General features: G+C 50.5%; 2 protein-coding genes across 3 annotated transcripts in view; one reads left to right on the top strand and one right to left on the bottom strand.

Annotated features, from left to right (window-relative positions):
• The first annotated feature begins 3,264 nt into the window (after positions 1 to 3,264).
• Positions 3,265 to 7,771, top strand: MPEG1 (macrophage expressed 1). Its single transcript, XM_026487153.4, has one exon. It carries the CDS (start codon positions 3,553 to 3,555, stop codon positions 5,701 to 5,703), a length of 2,151 nt encoding a protein of 716 aa, XP_026342938.2. The 5' UTR covers positions 3,265 to 3,552; the 3' UTR covers positions 5,704 to 7,771.
• A 595-nt stretch (positions 7,772 to 8,366) lies between these two features.
• Positions 8,367 to 16,722, bottom strand: part of DTX4 (deltex E3 ubiquitin ligase 4) — a 34,145-nt gene continuing 25,789 nt past the window's right edge. For both annotated transcript variants that reach the window (XM_057317324.1, XM_026487155.4), the window contains exons 8-9: positions 16,106 to 16,195; positions 8,367 to 11,834 (exon numbers count right to left, since the gene is read on the bottom strand). In XM_057317324.1, coding sequence (XP_057173307.1) covers positions 11,601 to 11,834; positions 16,106 to 16,195 — 324 coding nt within the window. In that variant the 3' untranslated portion in view covers positions 8,367 to 11,600. The remainder of the gene's footprint in view (positions 11,835 to 16,105; positions 16,196 to 16,722) is intronic.

Raw genomic sequence — 16,722 nt, 5'->3', positions numbered from 1 at the left:
CTTACATCACAGACTTGTGTCCCTCAAACCTACATATGGAAATGGCAAAGAGAAAAAAAGAGCAGAAAGGGAATAGTTGAAGCGAAAAAGCATTAGAAAAATTGGGAGGAAGAGGGAAGGGAAAAACGTTAACGGAGAAAAGAAAAAAAATGGCATAGGCTGCTAAATCCTGACCTAGATTTCAGTGGGAATGTGCGGCATTTCACATGGGCCTTCTGTTTTTACCAAGATTAAAAGGACTCAAGGAACCACAGTGTTCTTATTTTTGGGGTCAGAATGCAAACAATCCTGGTGGGAAGAGCAGTCTCAGAGGGGAAGGGCTTAACAAAGTAGCTCTCAAAACATCAGGTTAGCAATCCACTGTTCAGAAAAGAAAATACTGTCACTTTGTTAACTGATACCTCCTGGGTTTTCCAGAACCGAGTTTATTCCAGAGTCTATACAAGTCATTGTTCCTCAACCCATTTGGCGACCATTTGACTGGTTTCCTGGATCCCTGCTAAAAATAAGAAAGGGATTGGTCCCCGCAAACACAGCCAGGGTTTCCTGCCCATGTCAGACCTCAGGTGAAATGCAGAAGTAGGAAACAGCTGGGCCTGCTCCAAGCCCACACAGAACTGAACCTCAGACGTGAATCATGGTTTGGCTCAGAAGGTTGCACGTGCTCAAACTGAGAAAGAAAGCAGACGTGGGACTTCCCTCTTACCTCTTTCTGGAGGAAGTGAAATCAGGCTTCTGCAGCCCTGATGCGTATCTTTTGCAGAAAACATGGCCTTTTTCTTTTAGAGACCAAAGTTTGGTTTTTAGGCCCTTGAGAGCAGCTATCTGGAGAGTTCCTGCGATTGCGTATGCATTTCAGCACAAGAAAAAGCAGAGGAAGTTGCCGGTGAGCAAAGTAAAGCAAGGAAGGAATGAGTGGCCCCCATAGTCAAGGTCTCACAGCCACTTCCTCACATCTGACTGCCGTGGCCAGCAATTCCAGCCAGTAGCATGCAAAATTAAGTTGTGCTGGAATTCCCATCATTTTACACTTCTCTTTTCATTGTTTCTCCATGAATAGAAAAGAGAACTTCCCTGAACACAGCAATCACAGGCTTCAGATCATTTCAGGTATACGGAAATTCCAAAATAATTTGTTTCTTTGGTGTTTAAAATGCATTTTCATTGCTTCTTTTCCTGAGTACAAAAGCGATGATTATTCCATACCCATCCCTGTGTTTGGTACTTAGTAGATTCTCACTAAAAATGTGTCAGATAAGTAAAGATATGCTCCTTGCTGAAAATTCAAAAAATACAGGAAAGTAAGAGGGAAAAATTTACGTCATCTGTAAAACCTACCAGCTGGATGTCATCGCTGTCAGTGGGTTGGTGTATCTCTCTAGTGATACATACGTGCACATTGTGGAGGTCACACTGAATGTCTGTCACTGAACATTACGGCATAAGAATTTCTTATGTCACTAAAATTTTTTGAAAATATAGTTATGATGGCTGTAAAATATTTTGTCATATGCATGCAATATAATTTCACTCCTGTTGGCTCTCTTAGCTATTTTCCCCTTTTTGTTATGGTAGAAATGAAGAAGACTGTCCAAAAACAGGACGACTGCGTGCATTCAGAGATATAGGAACACCTGCATAGAGGACGATCTATAATCCCATTGTTGCAGAAGAGCGAGAATATACCAGGCTCTAGCAACAGGTGAACAAAAAGTAAAAAATTGTCAGCACGTCTCCAAAACTGGGGAAGTGCGAGGGTTTTCTCATGATGATGAACTAGGCCTGCAACAGTCTGACAAGGAGTGTGTGGGGATTTTAATAGTCTTATTGGAAGTACTTGAGGGCACTCACCTCTAATTTATCTAGTGGTAGAATCACTCTACTGAGCCTCAAATTTATAACTAACTCATTTATAAATTAGCCAGGACATCCCATGCACAAGCTCACTTCTCTGGCCAAATAGAAACTGGACACTGGCTCATACATGAATCCCTCCCAGACATAAGCAAATTCCTCCAAGCAGGATAACCTAGGCATGAATAAACCCAGAACATCACCAAGGTTTTAATAACAAGTGGAGTTCAACTTGTGAACCTGGACAACTGGTCTCATTCTACCTGAAAACACCTGTCACTGCATCGGTGGCAATATGCCGCCATGCAATTCCCTGAAATCTTTTCCCCAGGTTGCATGCAGGTGGTAGTGTATTGATACCTGTAAACCAAAACATGATGTTTTCATTCTCAGCACTGCGTCTGGTTTGGGGGGTCACGAGGGTACCATTGGGAGCTTCTTTAATTCCTTTGGCTTCTTTGGCTACCACTGAAGATGCACCCTAGTTGTCTTAAAGTAGTGATGGGCTGGGCTTCGATTAATTCTCGTACTAGATCAATGGGTCTGGAAACACTCTTCCAACTTATGGGGTCTAACAGACATAGCATTGGCACATAGAAGGAAATGCATGAAATTATGTTCTAATGATAGAACAAATGAATTGTTGCTTTAAAAAATGAGAAACAAAGGGGCACGTTCATGAGTACATGAACTTAGCAGAACAAAGAATTAGAGCTGCAACAACAGGTACCAACTTATTGCCAAGTGTAGACACACACACACACAAAGGATGTATAAGCGTGTATATATATATATATATATATATATATATATATATATATACACACAAATATTCCTTGCCCCTGTCTGCTTTTGATCAGTCAAAATCTAGATTAGAGTGTGGATTTTCTCTTTACTTACACATTTCTCCCTGAAAGGAAACAGCACAGTGTGGGGACCGCTTGCTTCCCTCTGAATGCCGAGGACAGTACACACTGAGCTTTCCAGCGTGTAGCAAAACCAGGTGGTCTTCGGGTCCCTGCAGCTCTGCCGCAGGTAATGGCACCGCCACAGTCTGGACTATTAGGCTTGTAACCGTGAAACCCCACAGGACTTGTGTCCAAGATCATCACTCCTGTGACCTGCCTTCACCCTCAGGGGAGTGGGAACCCCAGGCCTTGGCCTTGACCTTGACCTACGGCGAGCCTAGGTAAGGTGGAGGCAGGGTGCCTCCGCGACGGTGATGGTGCCGCTCTCCTCTGCATTTACAGTAAAAGGAAACCGCTATTGGAGTCCCAAGAGAGAGCCATCAAGGAAAATTTGAAACATCAGAGCAAAAAGTGAAACCAAGGCTTTCTTTCAAAGCCGGAAATCTCTAAGACATGCGGTCGCACTTTTTCTGAGAGCCCACCGCTGCAGGGTCACCAGCCCGGGGCTGGGGCCGGGGGGAGGCAGTTAGGGTAGTTAACGGTTAAGGATATAGGGCTGTCTTTGCCTAGCCAGGACAACATGAGTCTGCAAAGTCCCAAGGGGCCTTGGTATTCCAATTGCCTCTCATTTCCCTATTTTGCAATGACCTTAGCCTGAAGAGGAACTGGTGGCTTTAGGAGGACCGTTGTAAGCATCTGCTTTGGCAGCCGCCTTCTCTCCCATCTGTTCAGTTTGCGCCGAGCTCACGGCCGCTGCTAACGGCCGGCGTGTGGCCGGGCTGCCTGAGCCATGAACAGCCTCGGGGGCGCTCTCCTCTTCTGGGCGGTGGTAGCGTGGGCTAACACAGACGAGCCTTTGGGAGAGACAAGTGAGGCCGGATTTCAAAAATGCAAGAATACCTTAAAACTACCTGTTCTCGAGGTCTTACCCGGAGGGGGCTGGGACAACCTGCGGAACGTGGACATGGGACGGGTGATGGCCCTGGCTTACAGGAGCTGCAGGACCACGGAGGATGGGCAGTACATCATCCCCGATGAAATCGTCAGCATCGCCCAGAAACAGAGCAACCTGGAGATGAACTCCGAAATCCTGGAGTCCTGGGTGAATTATCAGAGCAGCACCTCCTTCTCCATCAACTCGGAGCTTTCCCTCTACTCCAAGGTCAATGGCAAATTCTCCTCTGATTTCCAGAAGATGAAGACCCTCCAAGTGAAAGACCAAGCGGTAACTACCCGGGTTCAGGTAAGAAACCTGATCTACACGGTCAAAATCAACTCGGCTTCAGAGCTAAGCTGGAAGTTTAAGAAAGAGCTCATGGACATCTCTGACCGCCTGGAGAACAACCAGACGCGGATGGCCACGTACCTGGCCGAGCTTCTGGTCCTCAACTACGGCACCCACGTCATCACCAGCGTGGACGCGGGCGCTGCTCTCATCCAGGAGGACCACATCAGGACCTCATTCTTGCAGGACGGCCAGAGCAGCCACACTGCCGTGACCGCAGCTGCGGGCATAGCCTTCATGAACATCGTGAACTACAAATTTGAGGAAAACTACACCTCGCAGAGCGCCCTCACCAAGGGCTATCTCTCGAACCGCACCAACTCCAGAGTGCGAAGCATCGGAGGGGTCCCTTTCTTCCCGGGCATCACCCTGCAGGCCTGGCAGCAGAGCATCGCCAACCACCTGGTGGCCGTAGACCGCGCGGGCCTGCCTCTGCATTTCTTCATCAACCCCGACACGCTGCCCGAGCTGCCGGGGCCCTTGGTGAAGAAGCTGTCGAGGACGGTGGAGGCCGCCGTGAGGCACTATTACACGTTCAACACCTACCCTGGCTGCACAGACGTCAATTCGCCCAACTTCAATTTTCAGGCCAACACGGACGACGGCTCTTGCGAGGGGAAGATGACCAACTTCTCCTTCGGAGGGGTCTATCAGGAATGCACCCAGCTCTCCGGGACGGAGGCTGCCCAGCTCTGCCAGAACCTGGAGCAGAAGAATCCGCTCACAGGGGATTTCTCCTGCCCCTCCGGCTACTCCCCAGTCCACCTGCTGTCGCAGACCCACGAAGAGGGCTACAACCACCTGGAGTGTCGGCGGAAGTGCACGCTCCTCATCTTCTGCAAGACGGTGTGCGAGGACGTGTTCCGGGTGGCCAAGGCTGAATTTAGGGCTTTCTGGTGCGCGGCGAGTGGCCAAATACCAGAAAACTCGGGACTGCTTTTCGGGGGCCTCTTCAGCGGTAAGAGCATAAACCCTTTGACAAATGCACAGTCCTGCCCAGCTGGCTATTTTCCACTGAGACTTTTTGAAAATCTCAAGGTATGTGCCTCCCAGGACTATGAGTTGGGGTACAGGTTTTCCGTCCCCTTCGGTGGGTTCTTCAGCTGCGCTGTCGGGAACCCCTTGGTAAATTCGGTTTCCAAAGACTTAAGGGCACCCTCTCTGAAAAAGTGCCCCGGGGGCTTCAGCCAACACCTAGCCCTCATCAGCGACGGATGCCAAGTGTCCTACTGCGTCAAGGCTGGGCTCTTCACGGGAGGGGCTCTGCCCCCTGCCAGGCTCCCGCCTTACACCCAGCCACCCCTCATGAGTCAGGCGGCCACCAACACTGTCATAGTGACTAATAGCGAGACGGCAAGCTCCTGGATTAAAGACCCCCAGACCCACCAGTGGAGGCTGGGGGAGCCCTTAGAGCTGCGCAGGGCCATGAGGGTCATCCGCGGGGACGGCAGTGGCCTGTCGGGAGGGGCGGCAGCTGGGGTCACGGTAGGGGTCACCACTGTGCTGGCCGCCGCCATTGCCCTGGCCATCTACGGCACCCGGAAGTACAAGAAGAGGGGATACGAGTCCCTGGAGGACGAGAGGCAGAGTTTGGCCGCGGGCACCGCGGAGACGGCAGGTTCCCCTGACCAAGAGCGGGAGCAGAGTCCGGCCTAGATCTCTCCCGGGAAACGTATCTCTCATCTCTGCAAGCATGCCTTCCATCCCTTCTCTCTCCACTTCTGCCTTCCTGAGGACTGGCGTGGCAGGTGCAAGAAAACGCAGGTATAACTTTGTGACTTCCTTAGGGCTCCTGGCCACGAAACGATCGGAGCTGCGTGGACAGGGCTGGGGTGGGGTAGGAGAACCCACATGACTTTTTAAGCCAAAGTCATCCTGGGGGCTAAAACATGAAGGGGGTATTTTTTCTCTATGTGCACCATTGATTATCTTCACCTGAATGCGTATGTGAGAAAAGGGGGGGCACGTTGACCTTTGGATTTGGAGACCATACATTTAATCTGAGATTGACCACTGTTTCCAATTCACGAGCTATAAGAATTTCTGTCTGTGTTACCCTCCCACTGTTGTTTTTAAAAAATCTCTCTGGATTTCATGCTCCTGGAGGCTGACAAGCCCCCCAGGAGATATGGGAAGTCCCGAGGGCCACTGATGTTCAGTGTTGAGGGCTGTGGATGGGGTCCTCTCAAGCTCATCTGAACAGCAAGACGTTGTGTCTACTAAGTCTGCATTTTCCAGCTTTCCAGCCACAACTCAAACTCGCTCAGACCAGGCCGCTCTTGGACTTCAGACTAGTGTCATAAAGTCCTCAAAAAAATACTTGAACTTACAGTCTTCTGTTAGGAGGTCAAGGAAGAAGGGATGGTTTGGAGACAAAGCGTGAGGGAAGAAAAAGATGAGAACTGGACAAGATCCTTGTGCTCAGGGGAAACTGGTTACCCTTACCCCTGCCTGGCTTGTGGAGCTGCAGTTCGGGGGAGAACAAGCCTTCCGGTGTCTGTCACCAGAGCACTGCCCCTTCTCCGTCCGTGAGGGGCCCTTTCCCTTCCCGTCCTCACATCATGCGTACACACCCCAAACACACACGTGTGCAGCCCCTCAAACACACCCCCCAAAATACACAGACACACACCCCAAACACACGTGCTCACACAGCCCCCCCGCCACTACCACCACATTCCAACAAGAAGTCTGCATTTTTCTAGGGGCAGGAGACAAGGGAAAACACAAGAAGTCAAAGTAAGCCCACATCTAAGTATTATTTCCTCCCTGAAACTAAAACAGAGTAAAAACTACTAATTATGTATCCTACTTTGTTTTTTTTTCCCAGCAGAAAAGGGGCTGACATGATCAAGTCCATGTTTTTAAATGAAACAAAAAAGGCATCCAACACCATTTGTGACACATTTATTTCGGTTCCAGGCTGACCTCCCTCAGGCATCCAGCAGGACGCATGACGTGTTTCCCGGCATTTGGGGTTTTGCCCAATTTTATTTATTTATTTTTTCTATTTTTTTAGCCGGGGAGCGGGGGAGATTTGCCCAATTTTAATACCATTCTCACCAAATTGTAATGATTAGAGTGAGCCTATTACTACTTCTCCATGACATTAAAAAAGGATTTTTTTTCTTTATTAAGTAAACTCACAAACCCTGAGATCAAGCGTCACAGGCTCCAAGGACTGAGCCAGCCAGGCGCCCCTCCTCTACATTTTTCATAGTAATATATGTCTTCACCACATCAGATGCCACGAATGAGTTCATGGATATGAAGGCTAATCTTTCCTCACCTCATTAACGTTCACAATCACGAGTTTAGGCTTAAAACGCTTACGTAAGTCCTGCTGAGGGGCTTTCAGCCTCCTAGCCTGTGGGAAGATGGGAAGGAGGCTACTCGTTCGTCTCCCTGTGATTGTGAGCCCTGCTCTCCCGGCTGCCCAGCCACCAACACTGATTTCTGCAACCTCTTCTCTGAACCCTGCCACTTAAGCATTAAAATATTTGCCTAAACCTCTGGGTGTTTTGTGGGTAAATTTCAGCTGAAGTAACCACTTTTCTGCAAATTCCCCATGAACTCCTCGAAGACGACTGAGTCAGAGGCAAAGGACGGCTACCGGCTTTCAGACTTCTAATGCACTAACTGCCCTCTGAAATAAAACTCTTCACAGACTTGCATTTCTAACAAAATTATGCGTAAGTATGCATTAAAATGTGTACATATGGAACACGCTGTCCGACTGCTCATTCACAGGAAATGAGAACTCAGGGGTGGCAGTTTTCGGCCAGCGCCTCATTTTGCAAAGTCAGAACCCAGAGCGGGACCGGGAGCGCAGGCTGGGCTCTGTGGAAAGACGAACCCCACTTCCCGCGAAAACAGCACTCTCTAGACTCTCCGGAATAGAGACACGTCTGGCTGTTCAGTGCTGCTTTGCGTTTCCAGTTTGTGTTTGTGTTAGCATCGGGATGATTAATACTAAACATTTCTTTGAGAAAGAACAGCCTGTAAACTACTGCAACATGCACTACATTGTGGTCAGGTGGAGGGAGCTGTAAGAAGCCAGCGTTCCTGTTTTTTAAGGCGGTCTTTTCCGCACAGATCCACTTGAATTTCCCCTGTCGTGCGGTCTGTTTCTTGAGAGGAACAAGAAGTCAAGCCAGGTCGCTTGGTCAAATGTGTGGGTGGGGAAGATGTGGGGAAAAAGAGAACAGGGACTCCCCCACCCCCATTCGGGGCTTGTGGTTGCTTACAGACCCAGGGAGGTGCCCCAAATGTCTCGTATTTAGGTGCCCCATCTGCAAAAAGCAGAAGGTTAACAGCAATTCGTGGTTGTTCACTTGCCATTTATTGTTCTGCACATACACCTCATGACCACCAGGTGGCGATGTCGTCTCACAGAGCTACACCACGGACTTCAAAATACGCCAAAGATTTACATTAGGACATTCACCTTCCCTCTCCCAGAAAACCCCCCCCCCCCCGCTCAACTGCCAGCGACCACAGACCAGAAAAGGGGACAGGGCCCTTTCTTGTACCACACGGGGCCTGCCCCCTACCCTCTCATGCACACGACAGTGCTATACCAGGACGAGTACTTTTGACCAAGTGTAAAACCACAGAAAGTCCCAAGTTTTACAAAAAAGCTGGGGGAAAGGGTATGAAACACAAAGGCACGCACAACCACATATACACAAGTAACCTTGAAGGGATGGGCCTCTGACAGTGCGTCTGCAACCCCATTTGTCATCCCTGGAGACTCAGGAAGGGAGAAGGTAGGCTGCTGGTGCCTGAAAGGAAAGGCCTGGGATTCCCGTCGCGGGCCAGGAGACACAGCGGGATCGGCAGTGGTGGGAAAACATCCTGTGCGGGAGGGGTGGGTGCTCAGGACCCCGGCTGGCAGGGTTCTCGCTGAGCCTGAGACTGTGCCTTTCCAGGCTGGCACAAAGGGACACCCCCCCACACCATGCCTTGCCTGGCACAGTGTTAAAAAGGAGATTCAAGATCCCTTCTGCCTAGAAAGCCCCCAAGAAGAGCAGCATGAGGATGAGGTCATGCCTACGGAGCGTCCTCCAGGAGGAAGAGAACCGGGGCGCAGACATAGTCAGCCTCCTACGGGGGAAATCTTGAAGGTATGAAGACCTGCTCTCAAAGTGGTATTGCCCCTGGCACGCCGTCTGCCCGCTCCATTCCGAGTCCTCTCCCTTCTTTGCTCAGTTGTCCCTTTCCCCACCCATCCCTTCTTCTCCCTGCTGCAGGGAAACCAGCCTCTCCCCCCTGCCCACAGCCATTTGTCAGACTGTATTTTCTTCCTCTCCCCGCCTACTCCACAGCTGTGTGTTTCCACCCACTTGACCCTCCATCTGTTTCCTCATCCCCTCAGAAGACACTTGACCCGGGTCTCCGGCCGAAAGTGGAGATGGTACTAGGTCTACAGTGAGGCTCTTCAATGATCTCTGGTACACGGCAGCCTGGCAAAGGGCACAGAGTGTGATGTTAAACATGGCAGCGATGTCCCTTGTACTGAGTTCAGATGCTTCCTCCCGACTGGCAGGAAACTGTGCCCTGTGGTGCAGTGAACTCAGGCCCCACGTCCTGGTCCCCTGGTGAGATAAGATGGCCGCTGGATGATGGGAGAAACTGGACCTAAGGTGTCAGGCACGAGTCCTCCTATCAGAGCTCCCTCTGCTGGAGCCAGTTAGCATCCTGATAGCCATTTGGAGAATGAGGAAAGGCTCAGCACCAGCATGTCCCGAGGAACTGGGTGACACTCAGGTGAACCCACTGGCCACACCAACATCAAAATGGCTGCAGGCGAACAGCCAGCAGCTCCAGAGCCAGTTCGCAGGAAAACCTGGCTTCAGGTTCTAACTTAAGTACCATTTCTGAAGGTTCTTTTGTTTTAATTTTTCTAGCATCAAAAACTTTCCAAATATTATGAAATATATATGGATATATATATACGTCAAACCCCCAAAACATGAGGTATATAAATTCAAATTAATATCCAGAGGAACTTCCCCCAAACACATAGTTCAAAGAACCCACTTTCAAAGGGGGAATTGGGTTTCCCTTCTTGATCCCCCTTCTCTCCTCCCTGACCCCCAGTTCATTCCTTAAGGGAAGCAAAAAGCAAGAGGAATGCTGGAGAGGAGACAGTCTTGGGACATAACCCAAATGCAGGCGGGACTGGACCATGATGTGGTCCCAACCCTGTTAGGAATGAGCTAAAAAGTCTCCCTCCACGCTCTAGGTCCATCTGTAATCGACGAGGGGCCCAGCAAAACCTCTGGGCTCTGATTGGCAAATGTGCATGGAGCAGATCAAAGCCCTCATAGAAACAAGACTGGACTAACTGGTTAGATCCGATCTTGGAAGAGATATAAAAAGGGGTCAGTCCAGCCCTCACCTTACACAGCTCCCAAGCACAGTTCCCTGGGGCATCTGGCAAGATGCATGGTCCTTACCACCTGGGTCCAAGTTGACTAGGGATGGGTTGGCTAAAAGTGAGACAAGTTAAGGAACCACAGCCTGATTGATCCCCATCAGAAATGGGGTTTGACAGTTTGCAAAACAGAATGGGAGAACAGGATGGGACTGTCCCCCAACCTGGCCCAGTGGTGCACACACGCACGCACACATATATATGCACACACAGATGGCACAGAGCCCAGCGGGGGCTCTACTCACAGTGACGTGATGAAACTCGTGGAATCTTTGAGCTGGTCTGGGATGAGTTGGGAAGAAGGCTATGGGCTCCTCTCCCTGAGGACAGTTCAGATGCTAGTGGGATGCAGACTCTGGTCTGATCAGAGAGGGGCTGGAAACATCATGGGATGCCACCCCAGAGAGGAATCCCAGAGTCCATCCATCCACACGAGAGAACCAGATGCCTCTTTGGACAGGTCAAAAATGTGAGGAGGGAGGGCCCAGAGAAGCCAAGGCTCTGATGAGAGCTGAATGTACTCCCAGAAGCCTTTGCCTCCCCGACCCTCTTGGCAAGAAGTGCTTCCTCGCTGTACACCGAGGCATCAATTTCTGATGTCACAGCAGTTTAGCGGTTCACCCCTTTGCCCCCCAATCTTGCACAGTGAGAGCTCCTCGCCTCCAGAGGAGGAGAAAAAAGCAGAAACTCCGCTCTCAAAGGAGAGTGGAAGCAGCAAGAAGCCAGCTGAGGTACAGAACCTCAGGCTTCACAAGGCCAGGGTATAGAGTGCCCGTGCACTGTCCGTACCCTAAGTGTGCTGACTGTGCCCCCTACTTAGGGGGCGGGGGGGTTCTTGCCTACCCAGCACCGAAAACTCCATGGGAACAGACCAAGGATGGCCCTCATCCCATGTCCCCGTTGTGATGGATGCGGTTTATGGATGACGTCACCTTACTCAATCTCGCTTCCCCCTGTGGCCAGGAGGGATGGGGGATGGGCACAGGACAGAAGGGGAGATGAGGGCGTTGGGAGGGCATGGCACCAACTTCCACCTTGGCTCTCCCGCTTCCTGCCCTGTGGTCCCCATGGCCCCTCCTGACCCAAAGACACCCCCCCACCCCCGCTCCCCAGCTCAGTCCTTCTCCTGGGCAGTGCTGTCCTCAGAAATGCCCTGGGCAGCCAGTTCAGCCAGCACATTATCCAGGTAATTGGCATCTGGGTAGCCGTGACCTGTGAGATTAGAGCCGAACTCTGTCTTGTGGTGGACCTCGTTCCAGATGACGGTATCTGACTCGCCCGTGGTGCTGGAGGTCCCGATGGCAAAGATGAGGCGGCGGTCCCAGGCCACAAGCAGCAGCTTCAGCACCTAAGCGAGTCAAGACAGGAGACCAAAGGCAGACATTTAGTGTTGGTCAAAGACGATGCCTTGGGCGGTAGAGTCTTCCCGAGGGTCCGCCTCTTCTTGCACCACGATAACCCAAGCAGCACAGGGAATAGAAGGAGTCTGGGTGTGGAGCCAGGGAGCCGCAAGTGAAGTCTTGGTTCTGTCACCAAAGAACTGTGCGAACGTGGACAAATTACATCACCTTCCTTACCTACAAAATGGCAGTGCTGTCATGTGCTAAACGCTACCGGCGCTTTCGTCGCAGAGACTGGCACACGCTACTCGAGAAACGTGAGCTACCGACGTCACGGCTAAAGACAGGACCTAGGAATTCAAGGCACTACGATCCGAGAGCTTCTGAGGCTCTGCCCTCTCCTACCAGCACCCCCCGAGTGTGGCATTAGCGCGCACACAGGTGAAGACGTGCCGTTGTTCTCCGGTGCCGTGGCTCAAGTGTTGTGCCGTCTGCCTGGTCACGTCTATTTGCTATTTCACATCTGTCCTGGAGGCAGACCTCACACTTGGAGGCAGAGCTGGCAGGGGCGATCACCGTCTCTATGTTATAGGTGAGGCCCAGAGAGGTGTCAGGGCTTGCAGAATGTTCTAATTCAGCTAAACTTAAAAAAAATCATTGTTGAGTAAGACAACTGCCTAACGCCCAATCCAGCATGAAGAAAGCACCCAGTGAACATGCCCTGGATTCAAAAAAGAACGACCATGGGGCACCTGGGTGACTCAGTCGGTTGAGCATCCGACCCTTGATTTCGGCTCCTCTCCTGATCTCGGGGTCGTGAGATCGAGCCCTGAGACGGGCCCCATGCTCAGCGGGGAGTCTACTTCTCTCCCTCTCTCTCTAAAAAATAAACAAGCATTAATAAATCTTAAAAAAAAAAGATCTACCATCAACATGGTACGGGCTGGAGGTGCGGAGTTATGACAGTCATAGCAATAACGATATATTAGCATATTAGAAATGTGATCGACCTTCCCCTGAGTGTTCTCTTACAAGTCGCAAGCACTGGGTCATGGGGTAGTTACAACAATCAGATAGGACAGGTATTCTCATGCACCCCCTTTCTGCAGATGATGAAGCTCAGCAGAATAAGATTTGCCCCGGTCATGAGCCCAGTAAGTGCAGAGGGGGACCTTGACCTTGACCTTAGGACCGCCCGACTTCACCCTCCATGGTCTGAATCACTACTCTGCTGACTCTCAGACGCGGAGCCGCATAGATGTCATGCAGGAAGATGCTTCCAAACTGCGTGTCGGAGGGAGGGGAGGGCGTGAATACAGTTGACCCTTGAGCAACACGGGCTTGAACTGCACAGGCCCACTGACATATGGTCTTTTTTTTTACAGTCCTATAAAAACTTGTACAGTTACAGTACTTGCAATTTTCTTAATAACATTTTCTGTTGTCTTGCTTACTTTATTATAAGAATACAGTATTTCATAACCATAACCTACAAAATAACATGTCAATTGCCTATGTTATCGGCAAGATGCCTGGTCAACGGTAGGCTATTAGTGGTTGAGTTTTGGGGAAGTCAAAAATTTTATGTGGAGGGGCACCTTGGTGGCTCAGTCGGTTATGTGTCCAACTCGATTTCAGCTCAGGTCATGATCTCAGGGTCTTGGGATGGAGCCCTGCGTGGGGCTCCCTGCTCAGCGGGGAGTCTGCTTGAGGATTCTTTCCCTCAGCCCCTCCCCCCACTCTCTCTCTCAAATAAATATATTTTTAAAAAGTTATGTGTGGATATCAACTTCAGGAGGATGGGGATCAGCGCCCCTGACCCCTGAGTTGTTAAAGGGTTAACTGTATATCAGTAGAAAAGGACATGGAGACACAGCAAGTAAATACAAGCCAAAGCGTGTGTAATTGCAACAAGAGCTGTCACCACGCTGGGCATTGTACAAATGCTACTTTCATTTAATTTTTACAACGTCCTGTCCATGCAGATAGAAATTATCACCACTCTTTTATAGATCCGGAAACTAAGACTTCAGCATGTTAATCTTCATGCCAGTCCGCACATCTGGTGAACTGCAAAACTAGAACCAAGGCCACATCTGGCTCCAAAACGCATGGCTCTTATCACCTTGCTGTGCAAGAGCCCAAGGTTAGGACCCCGGAGCAGCAGGCAGATGAAGGATAAAGGTGAGGAATTAGTATGCGGGGAAGGTTGAGACCCACACTGGCGTAGGTCCCATATGCCAAGCTGAGAAGGTATGACATTGTAAAGAAGGAAGGGAAAGGTACCAATAATTTTGGTTTTTTTTCTACTTTATCTCTTTTCAACAAAAAAGCTTGATGCTAGAAACCGTGCTTTGGGATACCTAACCTGGGGTGGGGGCCACCTGGGTGACTCAGTCTGTTAAGCATCCGACCCTTGATCTCAGCTCAGGTCTTGACCTCAGGATTGTGAGTTCAAGCCCTGCACTGGGCTCCACGCTGGGCACGGAGCCTACTTTAAAAAAAGGGTACTTAACCCGGTGGCAGGTGAAAGATGAAAGTATTTACTAGGTTGGCAGTGGCAGGATTAGAAAAGGAGTCAAACGGGTTTAGCGGGCAGTTCACAGGGAAATGCCCCAAGTGGCGCAGTCGTTCAGAGCAAGAGTCCACTAACATGTCCAACCTGGGTCCCAGGGATCCCGGGTATGTCATTAACAAGGGGAAGGAGGCCTGGAAAAGGGGCAGCTCTTGGCAAGAGTTTAGCAGTAGGACTTCACAGTGGACATGTTTAGCCCCAGCTGGGACTGTCGGTCTGGACTCAGGTACAGACGTGTCTGTTCAGGACTAATCCAAACTCCTCATCTGAGGACCCTGCACTGGGCACATCTTCACAACATGGTTAATTTTCCCATTGTTCCAAACGATCTGCTTCCTCCTCCATAAGAGGAGAACGTAGCCTTACCCTTTGCCATGGGACCCAGGGGTCCACTTGTAGGCAGTTCATGACCCCATGGTTCGTAGAGTGCCCATGACCTGCTGGGCTCAGGGAAACGTGTGTAGGAGCACAAGCTTCGAGGGGCAACCCTAGGAGGACTGTACCATCCCACGTGGGCTCTCTCTTGGTCCTCGGCCCCGTTCCCTGGGAAGGGCATAGGTCACAGAAGGGCTGCTCCTTCATCCTGGATTCCAGGACATGGAACCACACGGAGCAGAGTGAACTGACTGACAGCAGCAGACAAGCCACAGCCACCGGCATGCAAAGTGCATGAGAAATAAACATGTGTGGGAGTCGGCCTCCGAGACTGAGGTTGCTTGTTACACAGCATGACCTGGGGAAAGCTAGCTAAAACACACCTCTTGGGGCACCCAGGTGGCTCAGTCAGTGAAGCATCTGCCTTCGGCTAGGGTCGTGATTTCAGGGTCCTGGGATCGAGTCCCACATCAGGCTCCCTGCTTGGCACGGAGTCTGCTTCTCCCTCTGACTCTGCCCCTCCCCCTCCCCCTGCTCATGATCTCCCTCTCTCTCTCTGTCTCAAATAAATAAAATAAAATCTTAAAAAATAAAATAAAATCCACCTCTTGTCCAGCATTGCCCCCTAGCACCCCACCAGAAGGGGCACAACACCCCCCTAGACCAATGGTTCTTATCCTTTTTGAGATGAGGGAAAGTTTTGAAAATCCAATGATTTTCTGGCCTTCGCCACAGAAAAACGAACATAAAAACTTTATTCTAACTTTACAATTTACAGAACCACCGAAGCCTGACCACAAATCACTGGGAATCCAGGAACCCAGTGATTTTTCCATTTGCCTTTTTGGGACAGGCAGAGAGTAGAAAAGCACATTATAAAAAAGGAATCTCCCCCAAATTAAGAACCCTGCCCCAGGGCAATGCCTCCGCAGCTTTAACGTGCTGTCAGATCACCTGGCATCTTGTTAAAATGAACTGGTTCTAAGCTTCTGCATTTCTACCAAGCTTGTAGGTGTGGCCCCCGGTGCTGGTCCCTGGACCAGCTGCTAAGGAGCAAAGCCTGAGAGAAAGGGTCCTAAAATGGGTGAATTTTTGCCAGTACTATCCAGGAGAGGACACAGCCCTGTCCCCACCTCCCCGCAAGCGAAACAAATTCTAACCCTATGCACCCTTACCTACGGCTGACTCAAATATGACCTTGGTTACCATGTGCGTCTAAGAGTAAAAAGAGGCCCCGCTCTTTTTAGATTGTGCATGGCAGGAAGCAAAACTTGGGGCCCTGTCAGAGAAGTCAGTCCTCCCCCGCCCCACCCAGACTCCCGCTCTTACTTTTCTCCCCTTCTCGCTGTCTGGAAGGTAACAGTGTCGTGGGAAGCCACGGGCGCTGAAACTCTTCCCAGGATTCGGGTGTTCTGGCCCCTGAAAACAGAAAGAAAGACAGCAAAGGGGAGTTTTCAAAAAATTTTTAATGAAGCGGTGCAGACCGTGACGAATTCAAACAATGATGACAATACTAAGGGTCGTAGTGTCTAGACAGAGAACAGATCCCCAGGCCGTGACAGTAGCGGTTTCACGCATGCCCCGTGGAGTCATTAGACCTGGGTTTGGACCCAGAGCTGTCGCCTCCCAGGGGTGTTGGCTGGAGCCCTCTCCCGGGGCGTGGGTTCCCCATCCGTTAAATAGGGAGAATGTGAATGTTAAGTGCACTTGGCCCCGGTGCCTAGAAAAGCTCCATCAGCTATGCCGGGTCTTTTGTTTTACAAAAGAGGAAAACCTGCCCCCTAGAGAGGTTACAGGGCTTCTCCAACAGCTTTGCCAAAACTCAAGTCCAGGTTTCCTGGGGCGCACTGACCTGTTTACCTCCAACCGACTCAGAATCACAGAAGTGCCTCTGGGCCAGGGGCCGTGCGATCACCTTCTTAATCCACTCACCCACTGAGGGACAG

This window comes from Ursus arctos, unplaced genomic scaffold (genome assembly GCF_023065955.2).
Source record: "Ursus arctos isolate Adak ecotype North America unplaced genomic scaffold, UrsArc2.0 scaffold_23, whole genome shotgun sequence".
Taxonomy (NCBI): domain Eukaryota; kingdom Metazoa; phylum Chordata; class Mammalia; order Carnivora; family Ursidae; genus Ursus; species Ursus arctos.
Note: the sequence above shows the minus strand (reverse complement) of the source record. Positions and strands in the feature narration are given on the sequence as shown.